This window comes from Anabrus simplex, chromosome 1 (assembly GCF_040414725.1).
Source record: "Anabrus simplex isolate iqAnaSimp1 chromosome 1, ASM4041472v1, whole genome shotgun sequence".
Taxonomy (NCBI): Eukaryota; Metazoa; Arthropoda; class Insecta; order Orthoptera; family Tettigoniidae; genus Anabrus; species Anabrus simplex.
In genome coordinates, this window is record NC_090265.1 from 739,996,808 (window position 1) to 740,022,521 (window position 25,714).

General features: G+C 42.3%; 1 protein-coding gene across 3 annotated transcripts in view; it reads left to right on the forward strand.

Annotated features, from left to right (window-relative positions):
• RalGPS (Ral GEF with PH domain and SH3 binding motif) overlaps positions 1 to 25,714 on the forward strand; it is a 605,207-nt gene that overhangs the window by 462,372 nt on the left and 117,121 nt on the right. For 2 of the 3 annotated variants that reach the window (XM_067146666.2, XM_067146665.2), the window contains exon 3: positions 9,029 to 9,125. The exons of the other annotated variant lie outside the window; for it this stretch is intronic. In XM_067146666.2, coding sequence (XP_067002767.1) covers positions 9,051 to 9,125 — 75 coding nt within the window. In that variant the 5' untranslated portion in view covers positions 9,029 to 9,050. The remainder of the gene's footprint in view (positions 1 to 9,028; positions 9,126 to 25,714) is intronic. 3 annotated transcript variants of the gene reach the window in all.

Genomic DNA, 25,714 nt, shown 5'->3' on the forward strand with positions numbered 1-25,714 from the left:
CTATAGACTAGTTGAACCTTTACATGAGAAGAAATAAAAATTTACATTTTCGGAATTTTACAGTTACATTATTAAAGATTGGAAACCTTCCCCTCGAATTAGCTTGCAGATACAACTACTGAGTTAGAAAAATGGTGGCCATTACCTTAGCTGATGTTCTGCTTGCCGATGGATGAGGCCGCCGCCTTCTCTCTTTAACACACACACTCAGTAACACGACGATCAATAAGATAAGTTAACTCGAAAAGGCGTCAAGTTTTATACTCGAGAGGAAGGTTCGAGAAGGCTGTGGACTAAAACCAGACACACTCTCTCACTTTATTGGTAGGTAAAATAGGTACAAGATAAACATAATTGGCTGAAAAATAAATACACAAAATGTCTGATTGGCCAGAATCCAAAGCATGCGGGGTAAGTTAGAAGTGTTGCAACCTTTGAAGTATCAAAACAAAGAAAATATCAACTCAGTTTAGAAAACCTATAAATACAAAATTTCTTTAAATGTTTGTAGTTCCACTTTACACCAGAGTGCATGACATCAGATTTTGAAGAGAGACATCTGTGGAGAAAAGTCCCAACTCCTTGAAATAGTTGTTGCAAACTTTGTGTTTGATAGCGTTCTTCAAGACGCTTCATTTAAATGCACGGGGTTGAGGTGTACCTCCCTTTACAGACCCCCACCCAGAAAAGTCCTTCCCTGGGGTGACGCTGTAGAAATTTGCTTAAAGAAAAGGTTATGTTGGAATTTCACAGCTGGAAAATTTCTTGCAGAAAGTTTTTTTGAGAGAAATTATTTTGAAAACACGTCTTGAAGTCTTCCAGAAGTTGTATAAGTCCGTGATGCCTAGTTAAGCTTGATGGCAAGAGCGGTCGCCGCTGCCGATACCCGAGTGGGGTCCCCCGGACCCCCCAAGTACCCTCAGATACACCTTTCCCGCAACATTGAGAGGGGTAGCCATGGTGATGGTCGCCACAGACGAGATATATTAATGCTGCTCCAAGATGGGTAGGTGGTTGAGTTACCGCAAACCGAGCTCGATAGCTGCAGTCGCTTAAGTGCGGCCAGTATCCAGTAATCGGGAGATAGTGGGTTCGAGCCCCACTGTCGGCAGCCCTGAAGATGGTTTTCGTGGTTTCCCATTTTCACACCAGGCAAATGCCGGGGCTGTACCTTAATTAAGGCCACGCCCGATTCCTTCCAATTCCTAGGCCTTTCCTATCCCATCGTCGCCATAAGACCTATCTGTGTCGGCGCGACGTAAAGCAAATAGCAAAGAGTTACCGCAATTCAGCCCTAGCCGGAAAGGATGTAGTTCCGGCGCGCCGTTCTGAAGGAGACTGGACCAGAGTAGAGTGGGCCCTTACCCCACTCCAGCATTGCTAGCCGGACGTTACAACTCGGCTGCCGATGTCAGAGAGGGCACTGGAATAGTAATTTATATGGCGACAGGGATTGTTTGATGGAGATACAGAAGCATTTGGTTTTTCTGTAGGTTGAGATGAGACGGGTGGCATTGAGGACGAGTGTGTGTTTAATTGGCAGGGGTTTAGGAGATGGGGGCTAGGTAATGGCCACCAGGCCATGGGCAAAAGGTAAACCTTATTAGAGAGGAAGGTTGTACAAATTTAAATACACAATATTATTCTTTTATGGTCGGGGCAGCACGCCTCCATATTTCAAATGCTCTTTATCTAATTAATTTTAAGATTCAGGACCGTTACTGTAAGGAATATAACCTTTGCTTACTGCCAAGATTTAGTGGCCTATGTACTAAAACAAGGAATTTGTACTGGTTTCACCTGAGAAAGGTGAACCCAAAATATCCTCTCAGTGGCTGGATTGCTGACTAATAGAGTGACAGGGGTTAAGAAATCTAAAATAATACATGGCCCATGAAATCTGGGGGCAAGCTTGCCCGCAGGTACGACATTTTAACCATAACCTGATCTCCGACTTTTAAATTGGTGGGCCTCCGTCCACGATCATATCTTTCTCTAACCTTTTCATGAGAAACTGTAAGGTTACTCTTAGCCTTCTTCCATAGGTCTCTAATATTATCGGGATCTATCGGGATTTATTGTCATTAAGTGACCATAGATTAGACAGCGGCGTATTGGGAACAAATTTAAACATGAGAGAGGCAAGGGTGAATTTGTGACTCATGAACAGTCGAATTTAAAGCAAAAGATAACCAGTGCAACGAGGTATCCCACCTGGCATGATGAAAAGCAATCAACGCCGATCGACGATTACTATTGACCCGCTCAGCCAGAGATGGTTGAGGGTAATAAGCAGAAGTTGTTATATGTGAAATAGACGGGTTGAAACAGAATTTTCGGAATAAGTTAGATCTGAAAGCCTTAGCATTATCAGAAACAATATATTGACAAGGGCCAAAAGAAGCAAAGATAGTATTAAGACAAGAAATCATAGACTGAGCGGTGGCCAGCTTAGTCGGAAACAACCATGAAAATCTAGTGAAGCCGTCTACACATACATGAATGAATTTATTTCCGTTCCCCTTTGATTGGGGGAAGTTTCTGACGTAGTCTGTGTATAAACGTTCCATGAGGCGAGTTGCCTTGTGCGATGACTATAGTCCTAGCTTAGTAGTCAAGGTGGGCTTACTAAGCAAGCAATATTTACAAGCCTTAACCATTTCTCGGATTTCACCGTCCACACTCCTCCAAATGAACATCTCTCTGATTTTTTCCCGTGTTTTGAAGATGCCTAGATGCCCCCTTAAGGGGGTCTCATGATAGTATTTGAAGATCATTGGCACAAGAATGGCTAGAACCATAATTTTAATCTTTTGGTCATGCCTCGAAGGGCAACACAAAACCCCGTTCCTCAATACATAAAGGACAACATGTTCCCCCAGAAGAAAGCGTTTTCATTGTAGGAGCCAGCTCAGGATCTTCACGCTGATATTTCTCAGTATCCCGAAATAACATAGGGGCATCAGTCAGAATAGCATTAATACTCGAAGGTATGTGCGTGGGAAGAAAATAACTATCTTCCTATTCACTGGCCTCAACCTCATTGGAAAACATGCGGCTTAGTCTATCAGCAATTACATTTTCTGATCCTCTAATGTGTCGCACATCAAATTGGAATGCTGAGATCCTGATAGCCCAACGGGCGATACGTCATGTACGACGAGGCCTATCTAATACCCAACTTAAGGCTTGATTGTCTGTTTCTAATTAAAATTTTACATGTTCCAGATAAAGGCGGAACTTCTCCAGAGCGAACAAGACTGCCAAACCCTCTAGTCCATAGATAGAATACTTGGCTTCTTGAGCCGATAAAGTCCTAGACGCATAGGCAATGGGCCGCCTTCCGAGTTCCGTTTCCTGAAGAAGGACAGCGGCAACAGCAGATGAAGAGGCGTCCGTTTGGACAATGAATTTCTTGGAGAAATCAGAGGCATTACAGAGAGCTAATTTGAGGTCTTCAAAAGCGGCTTGCTGCGACGGCCCCCAGTCAAATTTGACACCTTTCCTACGCAGTAGGTTCAGGGGCGTCGCCCTGTTAGCGAAGTTAGGAATAAATTTCCTGAAGAAATTCACCATGCCTATGAATCTAGCGATTCCTTTGACGTCCTTAGGAGGCTTGAAGTCATGGAAGCCTGTGTTCTGGAATGGTCTATGGAAGCACCATCGGGCAACACAATGTGCCCTAAGGATGACATAGAAAGCTTAGCAAAAGCTATCTTAGATAATTTAACAGTCAACCCAGCCTTCCGAAGGCGATTGAGAACTTCCTTCAGATGATCTAAGTGCTCTTCGAAGGTCTCTGAAAACACGATGATACAGATATTCGAATTTGATGTCAGAGAAGACCCTTTCTAGCAGTCTAGTAAAAACAACTGCACCCGTGGGGAGCACAAAGGGCACGCGGTTGTATTCATACAGATTCCAATCCGTGGCGAAAGCCGTTAGATGTTTCAATTCTTCTGCTAGAGGTATCTGGTTATATGCCTGATTAAGATCAAGGATGGTAAAGAACTTGGCCTTTCGAAACCATGGAAAACAAGAGTGAAGATCAGAAAGGAGCACGGATCGTAACACTACCTTACGGTTCGAAGCCCTGTAATCAATCACAGACCTGAAGCCACCTCGGGGTTTCGGCACCAGAAAAATGGGCGATGAATACGCCTACTTTGAGGGTCGAATTATACCATCCCTTAACATCTGATCGATGATTTCCTTCAGAGCCTTCATTTTAGGTGGCGATAGTCTATACGGAGGAAACCTAACTGGAATGGAATCTATTAGCTCAATCTTATATTCAATAAGGTCAGTAACGCCAAGGGTATCTGAAGATACACCAGGAAAGGACTGACACAACCTTCTAATACTTTCAGCCTGCTCCTCAGGTAGATGCCTAAGGTCTAACGACATCTCACTCTGAGTAGGCAAAGCAGATGCACATGGCACAGAATTACATTTCAAAAGGGGAATATTACAGTTAATAGCAAACTTGAAGGTGCACGACTTGCTCTGAATATCGAGCACAAGACCAGTATTAGACATGAAATCGGATCCCAATATTACAAGGCAAGACATTGTTTAGTTACAAACAACTTAACCTTTCAGGTAAACTTTGAAATGCGAACGTCAGCAAAAATGAAACCTAAAACTTCTAATGGAAATGAGTTAGCCGAAACACATTTAACAGAAGAGGAACAGTAGTCTGAAAATTTACAACAGGTTTTTAATTTAGAATACCACTCTTCAGAAATAATGGAACTCACGCTTCCTGTCTAATAGATCCGTGACTGGTTCGTTATTTACTTCAATTTTCAGAAATGGCACGAATCCTGGGGTACCTGTCGCAATTCTAAAGCACTCTCTAGGGCCTTCAAAAGATAAATTAGAAGAAATATCACCCTTAACTGAATTGTTACTTGGTTTAACGGCGGCTGAGCCTCGGGAAGGTGAATATGGTGACTCAGAGCCGATGACACTAGTCATTTCCTATTATCGGAGTTAGTGGCGGTAGCACCAGAAAATGAACAAGATGGTGTTCTGTTAAGATTGGTGCAATTCTTGGCAAGATGAGCAAATGAGCCGCATTTAAAGCAACCTTGTGATGGACCTGCTCCGTTCCTAGTCCCACTAGATTTTATCAAGGGGCATTTGTTTCGAAGATGTTCAGTTGATCCACATGCATAACACTTGCGAGTAGGAAAGGTTCGGCGAGGTAGTGGTCGAGAACTGTTAGAAGACGGAGGTGGCTCATTGGCGACTCGTAAGGTATCAGCGTACCTTACGCCTTCGGCTGAAACTGCCATGGCCTCGAGTTCCGAAAAGGTTTGAGGCCGAGATGCAAAACATAGGTACGACTTATAGGGCGGAGAGATACCTTCAACAATCGTTTGGACAATCTGATCTTCTGGAAAATGAAGAGCGAAAACCCTGGTATAAAACGTTATATCTTAAATAAAGTCGGCGAGGTTTCCGTCCAACCGCTATACTCTAAAATAGTACTTCTGAATTAACGATGACATAGCTCTAGCCGGGAAAAAGTTTGCCAGGAGGTCGGCGTGAAAGTATTCTATGGAAGATCTGTCAGCTATTGCTTTTACAATCTTCTCAGATTGGACACCTGTTGAATAGGGGTAAATTATTTGAAGGATTTGAGATTGAGACAGAGTAAAAACTAGCGCATGGTCTTGAAATTCTACTAAGAACCTTAGGAAAGTAATCACTTCGTTAGTGGAGTTAATGGAAAATTTGAATATGCCTTTAAGCAATATAGCTAATGTGTGGGGAAAACTGCCGAAACGTGGCGACATAATAGGGGACGGCATTTGAGGTTGAGGAGCTTCAAACACTGCATTACAGAAAAAGAAGGGTGGAAGTTGTCTGAGATGGTCAGACACTTATTCCGATGGGGCAGATGTTTGTTGAGTTGCCACAAATTTCCTACTTTCAATAGATTTACTAGAATTCTCTTCCGTAGATACATTCACCACAGGAACATGGTCGCTTTTAGCACTAGCGGCCCCAACAAGAGTTGACTAACCCTATTAGACATATCCGACAGATGTTCGACCAAGTTACTAGCCTCCTTAGCATGATCATCCTTTAGTTTTAGAGAAAATAGGTCCCTAGATCTATTATAAAAAATGAAACAGTCTAGCTTGAACTCTCGTAAGTTGGTTGGAAAAGGGTCACTCACTTCAAAAAACTAACTACAGACGCTAGCTCGCTGGTATTATCAGTGATAGTGGATACAGCCTCATCAATGACTTTTTCCCAAATACTGGGATACAAATAGGAAGTTCTAACGACTCTTTAAGTTTAGCAATATCTGCCACAGCCGTGCTTCCAGATTGGACCTTCCTATTTAGAAGCTCGTAAATCAATTCCTCCTTGCGCAAGTACCCGGGAGCAAGACTTAACGAGGACCAGACATGTTGACAGAAAAATGTAACAATTTTGAAAATTTCCAGCAACCGAGAAAATGTTTAGAGTTCGATGTAGATTTCTATGTTTAGCCGTCAAAAGTGGCTTTATCTAGACCCATTCAACCACGCTCTGCTACCACTTGTTACCGTACTTGCGTGGAACAGAGAGGTGAGAGTGCTGGCTCTAATGGGTCTGTCCACGACAGTCAAAGATTAATTTAAAACTTTAAAAATAAAGGTTATATTTCTTTTCAGATATTAAATTTTAACAAAACTATTCGCTAGGCGAAATAAGAAAGTTTCAGGTACAGAGCTACTTTGGTACAAAGTAGGAAAAAACAGAAAAACCCAGTAAGGTTAGTTAAAAACTTGAGGTTCAAGCTCCCAATTTGAATCACACAATTTTCACGAGCACCTTTTGCTCCAGAGGTTACAAGATACGGCCTTCCGAAGGCATCATTCAATATTTACACAAATACCTTTTACATTACCATTACATAATTCTATCAAAGAGACTGCGCTCCAAAACCCTAATCTAGGTAACATTAATCTTTCATATTTGTAATTAGAACGTCTTTGCTCAAAAAAATTTACCCTTTCTGGCCCATCTAGACACAGCCTACATTTAACAAGACTGTATCAGTTGTATTTTAAGAAATAATACAGGGGTATCGATTACCCATTCTACCGGACCTTCGTGAAAAAGTACAGGTTAAAGTTACTGGCCCAAAAACATTTAAAAAATGTATGAAGGCGGAAACTTGCGCTTCTTGAAATCTAAGATTAAAACCATACCTGGGCTTGTGGCCCGACGATACCGAGGCTAATCCCAAACATCTGAGCCCCGAAAATGTTTTTCCGTTGTTTCCCATTTCCACACCAGGCAAATGCTGGGGCTGTACCTTAATTAAGGCCACGGCCGCTTCCTTCCCACTCCTAGCCCTTCCCTGTCCCATCGTCGCCATAAAACCTATCTGCGTCGGTGCGACGTAAAACAACTAGCAAAAAAATCTGAGATGACTAGATGTACAATATACGTTACAATTTACAATAGTGAAAACAGTTACAAAATCGTAGTCACCTCCACATTAAATTGAAGGGGAATTCGAGAGGGTAAAGCACTCTCTGTTCCCAGATTTTTGTTAATGCTATAGACTAGTTGAACCTTTACATGAGAAGAAATAAAAATTTACATTTTCGGAATTTTACAGTTACATTATTAAAGATTGGAAATCTTCCCCTCGAATTAGCTTGCAGATACAACTACTGAGTTAGAAAAATGGTTGCCATTACCTTAGCTGATGTTCTGCTTGCCGATGGATGAGGCCGCCTCCTTCTCTCTTAACACACACACACACACACACACACACACACACACACACACACAGAGTAACACGACGATCAATAAGACAAGTTAATTTGAAAACGCGTCAAGTTTTATACTCGAGAGGAAGGTTCGAGAAGGCTCTGGACTAAAACCAGACACACCATTTCATTTTATTGGTAGATAAAATAGGTACAAGATAAACATAATTGGCTGAAAAATAAATACACAAAATGTCTGATTGGCCAGAATCCAAAGCTTGCGGGATAAGTTAGAAGTGTTGCAACCTTCGATGTATCAAAACAAAGAAAATATCAATTTAGTTTAGAAAACCTATAAATACAAACTTTCTTTCATTTTTTGGAGTTCCACTTTACACCAGAGCGCATGGCATCAGTATTTTAATAGAGACATCTATCGAGAAAAGTCCCAGCTTCTTGAAATAGTTGTTGCAATCTTTGTGTGTTAGATATTCTTCAAGGCGCTTCATTTAAATGCACGGGACAGTTATTATTATTATTATTATTATTATTATTATTATTATTATTATTATTATTATTATTATTATTATTTAATTATATGGCCATATGTTTACAAATTTTATTAGGTTAAAGCAAAAATATATCTTATTTTTAAAATGTACTTTAAAAAAGTAATTTTCAGTGATGTTCGCAAAACAAAACCATGTAACATTCAGTCGAAGGGATGTATATGTAATGCCATCTAATACCTGAGTGAAGTCAAATGAGGGGGTTGTATGGTGACTTTATATAGGAAAGTAAACGATGGCACACCAGACAATAAAAAGCAATACTAGAGATCTTAATTGACACCCTAGTCGGGAAAGGCCTAGATGATCTCCCGAGGAAGACTTCCGTGTATTGGACTGTGATTAAATAACGCCACAGGAACATTTACGCTGCCTGTGTGTAACAATTCTCGAGTATATAGCACACGTACTATGTGTCACCACAAGGATAATTAAATTTACAAAAACACTAGTAGACGTAATTTTTTAATTTGGAAAACACAAATATGTTTTGCGAAAAATTCTGCGTGACCACATATGAGCATAGCCCACAATAACAGATTTTATTTTGCACTTATAAAATTAATAACATGATGACGAGATGCACGCGGGGTTAGTATCAAACAAAATAAACTTCAGACACATTGTATGGAATATTTTATGATGATTTGCTACCTCTATTTTTTGCACTATGATAAAAGTTCATTTTAGCAAACTATGGTTTAAATAATTAAATGAGGATCTTGTGTGTTGCAGCATGCTGTAGGGTGAGCCCCACATGGCCAAGATGAGGTACTCTGAGATGCCTCGCGATGTCTCCTCGGACAGCCTTGCCACTCTGCGCATCTCTGAGGTAATGAGTGGCGGCCGAGCAGCCACATTTTCTCATTATTCTGCTTCTAATGCTTGTTAAACTGAAACACGTTAGTTTACCACGTTTTATGTAGTTTTATCCTCACTAAGTGGTATTGTTCATGTTTTCTTTGTACCATTTTCCTGCATGTTTAGCAGCTTCATTAGCTAGTTTCTTCTTAAAAAACGTAGCCAAATTCACAAAATCAAAATCCAGGACACCCCTCCCGCAAGACTTGCTCCTAGAAAGATTGCGAACCGTGAAATAAAATTATCTGAACTCCCAAAATACAACCTTGAAAAATAGAGATAATATTTTGGGAGAAACTAGCGTATAGGGCGGGCCTTTGATGATTTTGGGAAGAGTTATCGTCAAAATTATATTGCAATCTCATATAACACAATCTAACCATACTGCCAGCCGAAAATGTTAAACAAGTTTATTGCTACAGTCGTTCGAACGAAAAGTGCAATGGCGTGTTGCAGTGTGGTATGACATGCATCTCTTCACCACAGTCTGAACGTTCTAATGTTTTACTGTACTTTGGGGCACTTAATGATTGTTTGACTGAAGATGTTCTTTCACATCCGAACCACTGCGATGTAATTATCACAAATTGTGCACTCAACTACGTTCGTCTTAGTGGACCCTTTTGATAAAATGCCAGTAGTTAATACTTACAAGAGCGTTTTGGTGACACTAACCTTCTTTGAAATTCATGTACAAGCACAATAATTATTGAAAACCTCAAATTTTTTTTCACAACAGCAAAGCAAGTGGAAGTTGCTAAAAGAAGGCAGTTGCCATGACAAATGAATAATGAAGAACCCTGCTCTTTAAACTTTCCGGAAACGTTTCTTATAAATTAAGCTTAAGTCATTTTAAGCATTAAAAATCTTGTTAAAAAGCATTAGAAGATTAAAATAGACACTGTCAGACTTATATTAACTTCTGCCGTTTATCCATTCGACAAAACCGGCCTATAACCACCCCGTCGACATCCATGCGTACCAACCACCGTTTATTTTCCGTCGGCTCTCCCCATCCAGATATCACAGGCTTCAGGAGTACCTACGGTCGTGCAAGTATACTTGCGCCTTACAATACGCCCATGATCGGTCTTTGAATGTGAAGAGCTTAGCGTAGTAATCGCGAAAAATCGTATATACCGGGTGGTTCACCCCCCCCCCCTCCCATCTATTTTTTTCGGATCCTTATGATTTAGTTTTATGAACACCAAATAACTTAACATTTCTCGTTTTGGTCGATAAGTCCCTCCGCAACCTGTGTGTAATCACTGTAATTTGATCCATGGACCTAGCAAAGGTAAAACTACTATGCACAGTTCCGCGCCAAATACTAAGGACCATTCTGCAAACGTTTTGTGCCTTGAAATAAAACAGGTACCTGTAATACGATCGAAATTATAGGTGTGCCACGTGTTCTGTAATGCAAAAAAGTTAAATGAACACTGTAAAACATCATTGAAGACTTTGACACGGATATTAACTTTCGAGGTGGAACGGCCAAACGTAAAACCTCTAGCCAGTATCATGTATGTTGACTTCATTGCCGAATCGGTTAAGGGCTGGAGAACAAGCTATGTGAGTATCGGCAGCGTAGTGGTTCGAATCCAGCATAAGGAGTTTTTGAACGACAGAGGTGCTCAATTTTAGCGGGGATACAATAATAATCAATATTATTTTCCTATTGATTTTAAGGGATGCGCTCTGATTTGGCGTCTTTCCCATAATAATGGGTGGGGGAAGGAAATGGACCTTGGTCTTTTACTAAGCTATCGTCCCGCCATTTGCCTGGTGGTGAAAATGGGAAACTGAGGAAACTATTTTAAGGACGGCCAGCATAGGATTCGAATCCACAACCTCCATAATCCAACGTTTACAAATAGTAATCCACACGTACAATGTCACATCACAGCACTTATTCATTTCCTCACGATGTATTCCTATGAAGAGTACATTGGTAAAACGTTAAATGAACACTGTAAAGAATTATTGAAGACTTTGACACGGATATTAACTTTCGATATCGAACGGCCAATCTTAAGTAATAATCCTGTAGCGAGCTTGTATGTTGTATTTTGTGGCTGAGTCGATTAAGGGCCAGTGACACAAGGCAACTGAATACCGGTAATGCAGTGGTTCGATTCTAAACTTACGCATGTTCTTTTTATTTTTGTCCGACAGATCGTGCCCCATTTTAACGGACACACAATGTTTATGCACACTTGTCAGGTCACATCACAGCACGTATTCATTCACTCACGATGTATTCCAGTGACGAGTACGTTGATATGTTGTTCATTTATGGGGAAACAAAGCAGAACGCAGTCCAGTCGCAACGTCTCTATCGCGAGCGTTTTACTGAGAGGAGACTACCGACTATCAATACGTTCCGAAACCTTGAACGAAGATTGCGGTCAGCTGAGACGCTTGGAAGGGTAACATCCGTTAGAGATGCTCCTATAACGTCTGGACTAAATGAAGAGGCTGTTTTGGACGTTGCCCATAATAACCCTCATATTAGTACTCGGACACTTGCACAACAGACTAGCATCAGCCGATCATCGATCATGCGTATACTGCATAACAATAAATTTCACCCATACAATCTGTAGTTACACCAGCAGCTCTACGGATGTGATTTCGATGCTAGAGTAACATTTTGTCAATGGGCATTACGTAGGTTGATCAATAATGCAGCCTTTTTGTCAGGATTCCTGTTTTCAGACGAATCACGATTTCACAACAATGGCGTCGTGAATAGGCACAATATGCACTATTGGAGCGCGGAGACTCCCCATTGGGTAAGACAGGGTACATTTCAAGGGCAGTGGAGAGTAAATGTCTGGTGTGGGATCTTGGGTGGCTATCTCATCGGACCATATTTCTTCGACGGACTTATAACGGGAGCACGGTATTTTCATTTTCTTCAAAATGAGCTACCACAGTTGCTGGAGAAAGTGTCACTGCGCGAGCGATTACGAATTTGGTTTAAACAGGACGGGGCTCCACCTCACGGATCAGTAGTCGTCCGGAGCCATCTTCATGCTTCATATCCAAATAAATAGTTAGGAAGGGGCGGACCCGTTCACTGGCCCGCCAGATCACCTGATCTGACGCCACTTAACTTACTCCTGTAGGGTCACTTAAAGCAGGTAGTGTATGCACAGGAATATGAAGATCTTCAACATGTAGGAATGTTTTTAAAATGTCGTGCTGAAATCTGCATAAACCAAGGCGGTCAGTATTTCGAACACTTGTTACACTGAATATGCAGGCTACCCTACTTCCTAACTACAGACCATCATGTCAATCATGTCGTAGTCCAAATAAAAACGGTCGTTTTCAGGACCAGATAAAAATTCACTCTTTGGAACAGGACGACATGTGCCCATATTACAGTCACTGTAAATGGCGTTAATCGAGAAAAAAAAGTTTACCAGCCTGTGAATCGAACCTACTATCAGACAGCTTGGCTGACACAATAGCAGTGATGCGTGATTTATCCCCCTTAGCTACCGCGAGCCGTGGTGCATAGCTAGCACGTTGTAGTCCTTATAGACACTTCCTGTCCAAATGTAAGATAATGTTACTCGCAGCTGTGATCGTTTCACACATTCATTATAGTTGATATATAACACTGCCGCTCGTGATTTCTACCACATTATATAAATGGCATAGTTGTATGAGGGTAGCTCAGAAACTAATAAATTCCATTTTTTCTTCAACAATTGTTTATTGAACACAATGAAACTTTTATACAAGAAAGAATTATGTTTCTTCTTCACTCCCTTTTTTGCTCCACGTTATCTCCTTGTCATTCTATGGCCTTCCTCCATTGAGACACAAGGCCGTGTATGCCCTGACGGTACCAGTCCTTATTCTATTCACGAAGCCTTTTCTTCACTGTGCGAATCACCTCGTCGTCATCCTCACACAAATGACATTCTTCAGTGGCCCAAACAAGTGAAAGTCTGAGGGAGCATGGTCAGGGCTATAGGGTGGATTGGGTAACACTGTCCAACCCTGTTTCGTAATGTGTTCCGACGTCCCCAAACTTGTGTGGGGCCGAGTGTTATCATGTTGAAGCAAACAATCACCTAGCTTGTTATAGCGTGCAACTCGCTGGAAGCGTTGCTTGAGTTTGGTTAATGTGTTCACATTGCCTCAGAATTAATGGTGGTGCCTCTCGGCATCACATCAATGAGTATGATACCATTACAGTTCCAAAACACAGTGATCACTCAAAATGGTGAACCCAGGTTTCATCACCTGTCACAATCTGGGACAAGAAGGCTTCCCCCTCAGCTTCAAAATGTTGCAGCAACGCAGAAGAAATGTTTTCTTTTTTTTTCTTTTTTTCTGAGAGTTTTGCGTTCTTCCGTAACGGCACGGAACCTATCGTGAACACTTTTTTGCGTAATCAAGAGCACCGATGATTACACCTACACTTCCTGTGCTGATTGACAGCTCCCGCGCCAACTGCCGAGTCGTTCTGCGTCGGACCGCGCGAATGAGCACACTGCATCTTGTCAGGTGTGAGAGCTGTGGGTGGCTTCCCCGACCGCTGCAAATCTTGGAGCTCTGCCTCACCCTCTGTGCCCAGCGACTAACCGTTCTGTCGACTGCTGATGCTCCGTAAACTGCACATAAACGTTTATGAATGTTTCCAACCGTTTCTTGCTCCGCAGTGAGAAATGTAATGACGGCACGCTTCTTCTAACGTACATCACTTACAGACGGCCATGTTGAACCATTACTGCAAGTATGCTATCTGAAACTTTGTGCGGTGAAAACTTCAAAGAATAATCTAAAATTTTGCATTCGTGCCATTGTTGGGGCTGAGAAAAAAATTGTGGTGCATTATTTTCTGAGCCACCTTCGTACTAAGGCCGTAAAGGAGCAGGTACTGACGTTTTACGGATGATTGATTTACATGTTATTCGGTTACCTGTCCCCCAAAAACCACCCGGTATATTCCATACGAATGTTAACAGTTGTTGGTAAATCTAAGACACCTTGAATTTTAAAGCGTGAAATTTTAGTCACGAAACGAAACGAAAAATAATTCATGCAGTAGAGGGTTCATTTAAATTATCTCCTGAACAATGTTAAACGGGTGTTTTTAATATATTTGGGTATGGGCTTTCCATCCGGATGGCTGTGGTTCGAATTCCGGTCGGTATTGGGTGCCAATTTCCACCTGAAAAGTCACGTGGCGTCACGAAGGTCATCTGGCCTTAAACCCTCGGCCAAAATCAAACTGAGCTAAGATAAGAAGGTTCAGTTCTGTGAAGATACAATGAAACACCATGCTCTCTAGGCAACTATTTTTACGGTTTTTTTTTTTGTGTGTGCAAATGTATGCCTTGTTCCGGTGAGCAGATTTCTCTTAACCTCACACGATGTGACCGAGTTATATACACTCTGCCGATCAACGATATGCATCGAAGCACAATATATATATATATATATATATATATATATATATACAACATTTTCCAAAAAATATCAAAAACGTTTTAGACACTTCAGTATTCATTACGAAATAGGTGATCACGGTCAAAATAAGCCTTTATAGGCACTAACAAATACCTTTTATTCGTCATAATTTGCCCGAAAACGTTTAAACTGGACTGCATGTTTTGCAGGTAGAGGAATAAATAGGCATTATAGGAAATGTCTTCGGCATATTACACGCTTCTTCAAAAGGAAGTGTATGTGTGCCCGATGCCCAGCCAAATTTACAGCACGTAGAGATTTGAAATTGATAACGTGGATGGACGGACGGACGGACGGACGGATGGACGGATGGACGGATGGATGGATGGATGGATGGATGGATGGATGGATGGATGGATGGATGGATGGATGGATGGATGGATGGATGGATGGATGGATGGATGGATGGATGGATGGATGGATGGATGGATGGATGGATGGATGGATGGATGGATGGATGGATGGATGGATGGATGGATGGATGGATGGATGGATGGATGGATGGATGGATGGATGGATGGATGGATGGATGGATGGATGGATGGATGGATGGATGGATGGATGGATGGATGGATGGATGGATGGATGGATGGATGGATGGATGGATGGATGGATGGATGGATGGATGGATGGATGGATGGATGGATGGATGGATGGATGGATGGATGGATGGATGGATGGATGGATGGATGGATGGATGGATGGATGGATGGATGGATGGATGGATGGATGGATGGATGGATGGATGGATGGATGGATGGATGGATGGATGGATGGATGGATGGATGGATGGATGGATGGATGGATGGATGGATGGATGGATGGATGGATGGATGGATGGATGGATGGATGGATGGATGGATGGATGGATGGATGGATGGATGGATGGATGGATGGATGGATGGATGGATGGATGGATGGATGGATGGATGGATGGATGGATGGATGGATGGATGGATGGATGGATGGATGGATGGATGGATGGATGGATGGATGGATGGATGGATGGATGGATGGATGGATGGATGGATGGATGGATGGATGGATGGATGGATGGATGGATGGATGGATGGATGGATGGATGGATGGATGGATGGATGGATGGATGGATGGATGGATGGATGGATGGATGGATGGATGGATGGATGGATGGATGGATGGATGGATGGATGGATGGATGGATGGATGGATGGATGGATGGATGGATGGATGGATGGATGGATGGATGGATGGATGGATGGATGGATGGATGGATGGATGGATGGATGGATGGATGGATGGATGGATGGATGGATGGATGGATGGATGGATGGATGGATGGATGGATGGATGGATGGATGGATGGATGGATGGATGGATGGATGGATGGATGGATGGATGGATGGATGGATGGATGGATGGATGGATGGATGGATGGATGGATGGATGGATGGATGGATGGATGGATGGATGGATGGATGGATGGATGGATGGATGGATGGATGGATGGATGGATGGATGGATGGATGGATGGATGGATGGATGGATGGATGGATGGATGGATGGATGGATGGATGGATGGATGGATGGATGGATGGATGGATGGATGGATGGATGGATGGATGGATGGATGGATGGATGGATGGATGGATGGATGGATGGATGGATGGATGGATGGATGGATGGATGGATGGATGGATGGATGGATGGATGGATGGATGGATGGATGGATGGATGGATGGATGGATGGATGGATGGATGGATGGATGGATGGATGGATGGATGGATGGATGGATGGATGGATGGATGGATGGATGGATGGATGGATGGATGGATGGATGGATGGATGGATGGATGGATGGATGGATGGATGGATGGATGGATGGATGGATGGATGGATGGATGGATGGATGGATGGATGGATGGATGGATGGATGGATGGATGGATGGATGGATGGATGGATGGATGGATGGATGGATGGATGGATGGATGGATGGATGGATGGATGGATGGATGGATGGATGGATGGATGGATGGATGGATGGATGGATGGATGGATGGATGGATGGATGGATGGATGGATGGATGGATGGATGGATGGATGGATGGATGGATGGATGGATGGATGGATGGATGGATGGATGGATGGATGGATGGATGGATGGATGGATGGATGGATGGATGGATGGATGGATGGATGGATGGATGGATGGATGGATGGATGGATGGATGGATGGATGGATGGATGGATGGATGGATGGATGGATGGATGGATGGATGGATGGATGGATGGATGGATGGATGGATGGATGGATGGATGGATGGATGGATGGATGGATGGATGGATGGATGGATGGATGGATGGATGGATGGATGGATGGATGGATGGATGGATGGATGGATGGATGGATGGATGGATGGATGGATGGATGGATGGATGGATGGATGGATGGATGGATGGATGGATGGATGGATGGATGGATGGATGGATGGATGGATGGATGGATGGATGGATGGATGGATGGATGGATGGATGGATGGATGGATGGATGGATGGATGGATGGATGGATGGATGGATGGATGGATGGATGGATGGATGGATGGATGGATGGATGGATGGATGGATGGATGGATGGATGGATGGATGGATGGATGGATGGATGGATGGATGGATGGATGGATGGATGGATGGATGGATGGATGGATGGATGGATGGATGGATGGATGGATGGATGGATGGATGGATGGATGGATGGATGGATGGATGGATGGATGGATGGATGGATGGATGGATGGATGGATGGATGGATGGATGGATGGATGGATGGATGGATGGATGGATGGATGGATGGATGGATGGATGGATGGATGGATGGATGGATGGATGGATGGATGGATGGATGGATGGATGGATGGATGGATGGATGGATGGATGGATGGATGGATGGATGGATGGATGGATGGATGGATGGATGGATGGATGGATGGATGGATGGATGGATGGATGGATGGATGGATGGATGGATGGATGGATGGATGGATGGATGGATGGATGGATGGATGGATGGATGGATGGATGGATGGATGGATGGATGGATGGATGGATGGATGGATGGATGGATGGATGGATGGATGGATGGATGGATGGATGGATGGATGGATGGATGGATGGATGGATGGATGGATGGATGGATGGATGGATGGATGGATGGATGGATGGATGGATGGATGGATGGATGGATGGATGGATGGATGGATGGATGGATGGATGGATGGATGGATGGATGGATGGATGGATGGATGGATGGATGGATGGATGGATGGATGGATGGATGGATGGATGGATGGATGGATGGATGATGGATGGATGGATGGATGGATGGATGGATGGATGGATGGATGGATGGATGGATGGATGGATGGATGGATGGATGGATGGATGGATGGATGGATGGATGGATGGATGGATGGATGGATGGATGGATGGATGGATGGATGGATGTGGATGGCATCGATGGCATGGATGGCTTGCGATGGCATGGCATGGCATGGCATGGCTTGGCATGGCTGGATGGCATGGCATGGCAATGGCTGGATGCGATGCGATGGCATTCGATTCGTCATGGCATGGCTGGATAGGATTGGATGGCATGGATGGATGGCATGCGATGGATGGCATGGATGGATGGATGGATGCATGGCATGCATGCGATCGGATGTGATGGATGGATGGATGGATGGAAGGATGCGATGGATGGATGGCATGGATGGATGGATGGATGGATGGATGGATGGATGGATGGCAGGCATGGCATGGATGGATGGATGGATGGATGGATGGATGGATGGAATGATGGATGGATGGGATGGATGGATGGATGGATGGATGATGATGGATGGATGGATGGATGGATGGATGGATGATCGAGTAGGATGGCATGGCATGGCATTGCATGGATGGATGGATGGATGGATCCAGGCATGATGTTCAGATGGCATGGCATGGCATGGACGCTAAGCCACCCTCAGAAAAACCTGAACTAATTATCTCACATGCCCGTCCCGACCCAGTTCCCCCCGCAATGTTCCCCGTCCAAGCAAACATTATCAAACAAACATATTCACCCCCACTAAACTTCCTCAACCCATCCCTAATATCTACGAGGATCGCTCTGTTCGAAATCAAAGCGTGAACCCCGAACTTTCTATCCAACTAACCAACCAAACACTCCCTCTGGGTGGGGGGCGCAGACGAAGACTACACCCACGGTATCCGCTGCCTGTCGTAAGAGGCGACTAAAAGGGGCGACCTGGGGATGATGGCATTAGAACCATGATATTACTTGTGATTAGTACTATTACGTGCGAAACACCATGGGTCGTCGTTACTTGCGACTAGTACCAACTTGCGAGGAAAACAAGGGTCTACGGTGCATAGGGACAGTACCATTATGTGCGGAACACTAAGGGCCTGGGCGTTGCTTGTGATAAATGCTTGTGCATTCCGCCGGTCGGCTCCACTGTGTTCCGAATGGGTCTGCTTTACCTATGAGTAGTACCACTTGATGAGAAACACCATAGGTCTACGCTGCCTGTGATTGGCACAATTGTGTGAGAAAAACCACAGGTTTGGCTGGCGCCCGTGATATGTACCGCTATGTGATGAAAACGATGTGTGTGCGTTGCCTGGCCCGTCGAGTTGCGCACATAATGGTTGCCATTATATGAGGAACACTATGGGTTTGTGTTGCCTGTTGGTGTTACCATGATGTGTGATACGCCGTGAATCTACATTGCTTATGATTTGTACCACTATGTGAGCAACACCATGGATTTGTGTTGCTTGTGGGTGTTACCATAATGTGTGATATGTCGTGCCTATGATTAGAACCACCATATGTGACCAGTGATCAGTTCCACTAAGTGAGGAACACGATGGGTCTGCGTTGCTTGTGGGTAGTACCCTTACGTGCGAAACACCGTGGGTTTGTGTTACCTGCGAGTGGCGTCATTGTGTGTGACATACCACTACCTGTGATTAGTACCACCGCGCGAGAAACACCATGAGCCTACATTACCTGTGATTAGTACCACCGCGCGAGAAACACCATGGGCCTACGTTACCTGTGATTAGTACCACCACGCGAGAAACACCATGAGCCTACGTTACCTCTGATTAGTACCACCACGCGAGAAACAGCATGAGCCTATGTTACCTGTGATTAGTACCACCGTGCGGGAAACACCATGAGCCTATGTTACCTGTGATTAGTACCACCATGCGGGAAACACCATGAGCCTACGTTACCTGTGATTAGTACCACCATGCGGGAAACACCATGAGTCTACGTTACCTGTGATTAGTACCACCATGCGGGAAACACCATGAGTCTACGTTACCTGTGATTAGCACCACCTTGCGGGAAACACCATGAGCCTACGCTACCTGTGATTAGTACCACCATGCGGGAAACACCATGAGCCTACGTTACCTGTGATTAGTACCACCGCGCGAGAAACACCATGAGCCTACGTTACCTGTGATTAGTACCACCATGCGGGAAACACCATGAGTCTACGTTACCTGTGATTAGTACCACCATGTGGGAAACACCATGAGTCTACGTTACCTGTGATTAGTGCCACTATAGGAGGAACACCATGGTTCTGCTTTACCAGTGATTATTACCATCATGAGGGGCCGGTGACCTGCATTTTGGACCCCTTTAGATAATAAGTATCGTCTCAGTAATTAAGGCATTGTAAATTGGATCCACTGATTGTTTTTCTTTCGCGATCATTTTTTCACCATCCTTCGTTTCAGTTTCTAGTCGGTGGATACATTTTGAAGTTTTAATTTTCATTTCGTTCGCCTCGTACCTTTAAGGACTGATGGCCTAGCTGTTAGGCCCCTCTAAACAATCATCATCAACAAACAAACAAGCAAACAAGGTATATATTAGTCAAGGTCCAATTTTAAGTCGATGGTATAGGAAGCCATTTTCGGGCCCCGACATGAGGAGTCGTATTCAGTCCGTGATGTCCGGAAGCGTTTTTGTGTGTGAATGGGTGTGATGCCCAGCCAAATCTACGACACGCAGGGATCTGAACTTTTGAACATACGTGGGCACAGCATTTCGCCGATCATGCATGGTTGTTACCAAGAAATGAATCTGTCAGCTGTGCGTGGCTTGTTCATTTTAGCTCCAGATGGAAGGACACTTAATATAGTTTACTCGGAGGACCTGTAAGAAAGAAAAGTTTATTTTATATAATATGATCTTTTGTATGGTTTTAATACCTATTATTTGTACCATTCAGCAACCTGGTATCTTAAGTATTGAAAGTAGCAATATAATTAAATATAAAATAATGTAGGCGTAAATGTCTGTAAAAACTATGTATGTTAAATAAATATAATGGTTTGTAGTTTGCTTCAAATAAATGGTTTAATAACATCTAACGGTTGAATCAATAAACGCGGGCGAAGCCGCGGGTAGATGCTAGTACGAGAGAAAGGAATTCCAAATTATGAAGAAACCCATACAACTAGCCTATGCAGGTGTAAAAATATATGTTTTCTGCTGTATAAAAATCTGTCGCAAAGACCAACGATACGTGTAGAATGCTACAGTAATTTATTATTTAACCACCTATTCAATACATTATACTCTTATACAATTAGGATTTGATCCTTGTTACCTTATGAAATGTGAGACATGTTTCGTCTTTCATTCAAGGCATCTTCAGATGGCCTTCATTTAAACCGCAGTGGTACATATAAGTTAGGAAATTTGTTTGGAAGGGTAATAGGGAGGTACATTCAGGGAAACGGGATGGCCTAGGGAGCGGTGATAAGGGAACAGGGAACTGGAAATCAAGTAGGGATGACATAAAATTGTTAGTGTTGAACTGTAGAAGTATTGTAAAGAAAGGAATAGAATTAAGTAATTTAATAGATATATATTTACCAGATATTGTAATAGGAGTTGAATCATGGCTGAGAAATGATATAATGGATGCAGAAATTTTCTCACGGCACTGGAGTATATATAGTAGAGATAGGATAGGAATGGTGGGAGGGGGGAGTGTTCATTCTGGTGAAAGAAGAATTTGTAAGCTACGAAAAAGTTAAAGATGAGACACATGAAATTCTAGGTGTAAGGCTCATTTCTAAAGATAATAGGCAACTTGATATATTTGGAGTGTACAGATCGGGAAAGGGTAGCACTGACGCGAATTCGGAATTATTTGATAGGATAGTCAGCTATGTGGGAAACGACATGGAAAGAAATGTGATTGTAGCGGGAGATCTGAATTTGCCAGATGTAAATTGGGAAGGAAATGCGAACGACAGGAAGCATGACCAACAAATGGCAAATAAGTTAATATGGGAAGGACAGCTGATTCAGAAAGTGATGGAACCAACCAGAGGAAAAATATCCTGGATGTGGTGCTGATAAAACCAGATGAGCTCTATAGGGAAACTGAAGTAATAGATGGTATTAGTGATCATGAAGCTGTTTTTGTGGTAGTTAAAAATAAATGTGATAGAAAGGAAGGTCTTAAAAGTAGGACTGTTTGGCTGATAAAGCAGGCATGAGGCAGTTTCCAAAAAGTAACTATGATCGGTGGAAAACGGTAAATAAAAATGTAAACAGACTCTGGGATGGGTTTAAAGAAATTGTTGAGGAATGCGAAAACAGGTTTGTACCTTTAAGTGTGGTAAGGAATGGTAAAGACCCACCTTATTATAATAGAGAAATAAAGAGACTAAGAAGGAGGTGCAGACTGGAAAGAAATAGAGTTAGAAATGGCTGTGGAAGTAAGGAGAAATTGAAGGAACTTACTAGAAAATTGAATCTAGCAAAGAAGGCAGCTAAGGATAACATGATGGCAAGCATAATTGGCAGTCATACAAATTTTAGTGAAAAATGGAAGGGTATGTATAGGTATTTTAAGGCAGAAACAGGTTCCAAGAAGGACATTCCAGGAATAATTAATGAACAAGGGGAGTGTGTATGTGAAGATCTTCAAAAGGCAGAAGTATTCAGTCAGCAGTATGTAAAGATTGTTGGTTTCAAGGATAATGTCGAGATAGAGGAGGAGACTAAGGCCAAAGAAGTAATACAATTTACATATGATAACAATGACATTTACAATAAGATACAAAAGTTGAAAACTAGAAAAGCGGCTGGAATTGATCAGATTTCTGGGGATATACCAAAGACAATGGGTTGGGATATAGTACCATATCTGAAGTACTTATTTGATTATTGTTTGGTCGGAGGAGCTATACCAGATGAATGGAGAGTTGCTATAGTAGCCCCTGTGTATAAAGGAAAGGGTGATAGACATAAAGCTGAAAATTACAGGCCAGTAAGTTTGACATGCATTGTATGTGAGCTTCGGGAAGGCATTCTTTCTGATTATATTAGACATGTTTGTGAAATTAATAACTGGTTCGATAGAAGGCAATTCGGTTTTAGGAAAGATTATTCCACTGAAGCTCAACTTGTAGGATTCCAGCAAGATATAGCAGATATCTTGGATTCTGGAGGTCAAGTGGACTGTATCGCGATTGACCTGTCTAAAGCATTTGATAGGGTGGATCATGGGAGACTACTGGCAAAAGTGAGTGCAATTGGACTAGACAAAAGAGTGACTGAATGGGTTGCTATATTTCTAGAAAATAGATCTCAGAGAGTTAGAGTAGGTGAAGTTTTGTCTGACCCTGTAATAGTTGAGAGGGGAGTTCCTCAAGGCAGTGTTATCGGACCTTTATGTTTTCTTATATATATAAATGATATGAGTAAAGGAGTGGAATCGGAGGTAAGGCTTTTTGCGGATGATGTTATTCTCTATAGAGTGATAAATAAGTTACAAGATTGTGAGCAACTGCAACGTGACCTCGAAAATGTTGTGAGATGGACAGCAGGCAATGGTATGTTGATAAACGGGGTTAAAAGTCAGGTTGTGAGTTTCACAAATAGGAAAAGTCCTCTCAGTTTTAATTACTGCGTTGATGGGGTGAAAGTTCCTTTTGGGGATCATTGTAAGTATCTAGGCGTTAATATAAGGAAAGATCTTCATTGGGGTAATCACATAAATGGGATTGTAAATAAAGGGTACCGATCTCTGCACACGGTTATGAGGGTGTTTAGGGGTTGTAGTAAGGATGTAAAGGAGAGGGCATATAAGTCTCTGGTAAGACCCCTAACTAGAGTATGGTTCCAGTGTATGGGACCCTCACCAGGATCCAAAGAAAAGCAGCTCTATTTGTTCTGAGTGATTTCCGACAAAAGAGTAGCGTTACAAAAATGTTGCAATACTTGGGTTGGGAAGAATTGAGAGAAAGAAGAAGAGCTGCTCGACTAGTGGTATGTTCCGAGCTGTCAGCGGAGAGATGGCGTGGAATGACATTAGTAGACGAATAAGTTTGAATGGCGTTTATAAAAGTAGGAAAGATCACAATATGAAGATAAAGTTGGAATTCAAGAGGACAAACTGGGGCAAATATTCATTTATAGGAAGGGGAGTTAGGGATTGGAATAACTTACCAAGGGAGATGTTCAATAGATTTCCAATTTCTTTGAAATCATTTCGGAAAAGGCTAGGAAAGCAACAGATAGGGAATCTGCCACCTGGGCGACTGCCCTAAATGCAGATCAGTATTGATTGATTGATTGATTGATTGATTGATTGATTGATTGATTGATTGATTGATTGATTGATTGATTGATTCAGTCAGTCATTGTACCTCCTCAAGGTTAAATCGGGCACCTGATTTATAATTAAAATATAATTATTAAGATTTAATATTAACATACTTAAAATAGGAGCAGTCTAAAGAAAAATTGAAAGACAATGTTTGGTATATTTGTGAATAACAATAATATCAGCCGTTGGCTGTTGATAAATAGTTGAAGAGTGGAAATGCTAATGGATCTAAGTGCCAAAAGTGAAATTTTTCAGGAAGCAGAAAAATCTGCACATCTTTGTGAGAAATGAATATTTATTTGTAATTAAACACAAATAACTCTTTTCATGATTTTAAATATCTTGACAAAGGTTTTTTAAATTATCTTCAAAAATGAAATAGTTATGTGGCCTTTTGGGCAGTAAGATCTAAGTACAAAAAGTTTTGACACAGCTAATAGATCCAAGTGCCACGAGACAGCATTGACTTCATTGAGCTAACAGCTGTTGGAAAAAGTCCTTGTTATTTTCATCCACGTAATCAATCATGGTGAAAAGATCTTTTTGCTTGTTTGGTGCCAACGGAACTGTAGCTGGAAGTTTTTCCAATTCCACAGCTGCAAGGTCTTTCATTTTCTTGCCTTTCTTCAGTACATGAAAATTCTCCCAGTCACACAGATCGGGAAAGGTAGTTTTGTAGAACACAATGCCGGGCTGTTGTTGCTTATTTTCAGCAAACAAACCTGAGTGATACCAAGTTTTTCTATATCAATGCACTCAGAAGTTTTTTTCTCAAAGTCGAAGAAACTGTCATACATATTCAACACTCGGAAATGTATTGTAGGCCTAGATATTCCATTACTTGCTTTTGGCTGTCTTGCTGCGTTTCTCTATAAGAGCAAAATCGTGATCGGCAACTGAAAAACTGTGTCCAGACAATATAAATTTATGTTCTACTGACTTGAAAATACCCCGTTCTACTATGTACTTGTACAAAAATATTAACATTCGATTTTTTATTTGGCCTGAGCAATTGCCACTCCATACAACAAGATTCGTTTTTCTGTTTGGAAGTAAACCAGAGTTTAGAGCCTGCAAAATACAAGAGGCCATCTCATTCCCTCCTTTACCTTATGTCATCGTTCGTGTCGGTAATATGAATGTTAAATTATAGCAAGAGAGTTGACGCAAATAATACATGTTACTGTGTGTCAGTTTAGGCAAAGGGAAAACTTTTTCTAAATCCACAAGAATGGTGCAATGTTGGCTGCGAGGTAATGTGCTGGATATTGTGTTGTAAACAAGATAAGGTTTACAAGAATACAACTTATTTATTTGCTTCACACAGAATTCTACAGTATGTACAGGAATAAAACATAAAATT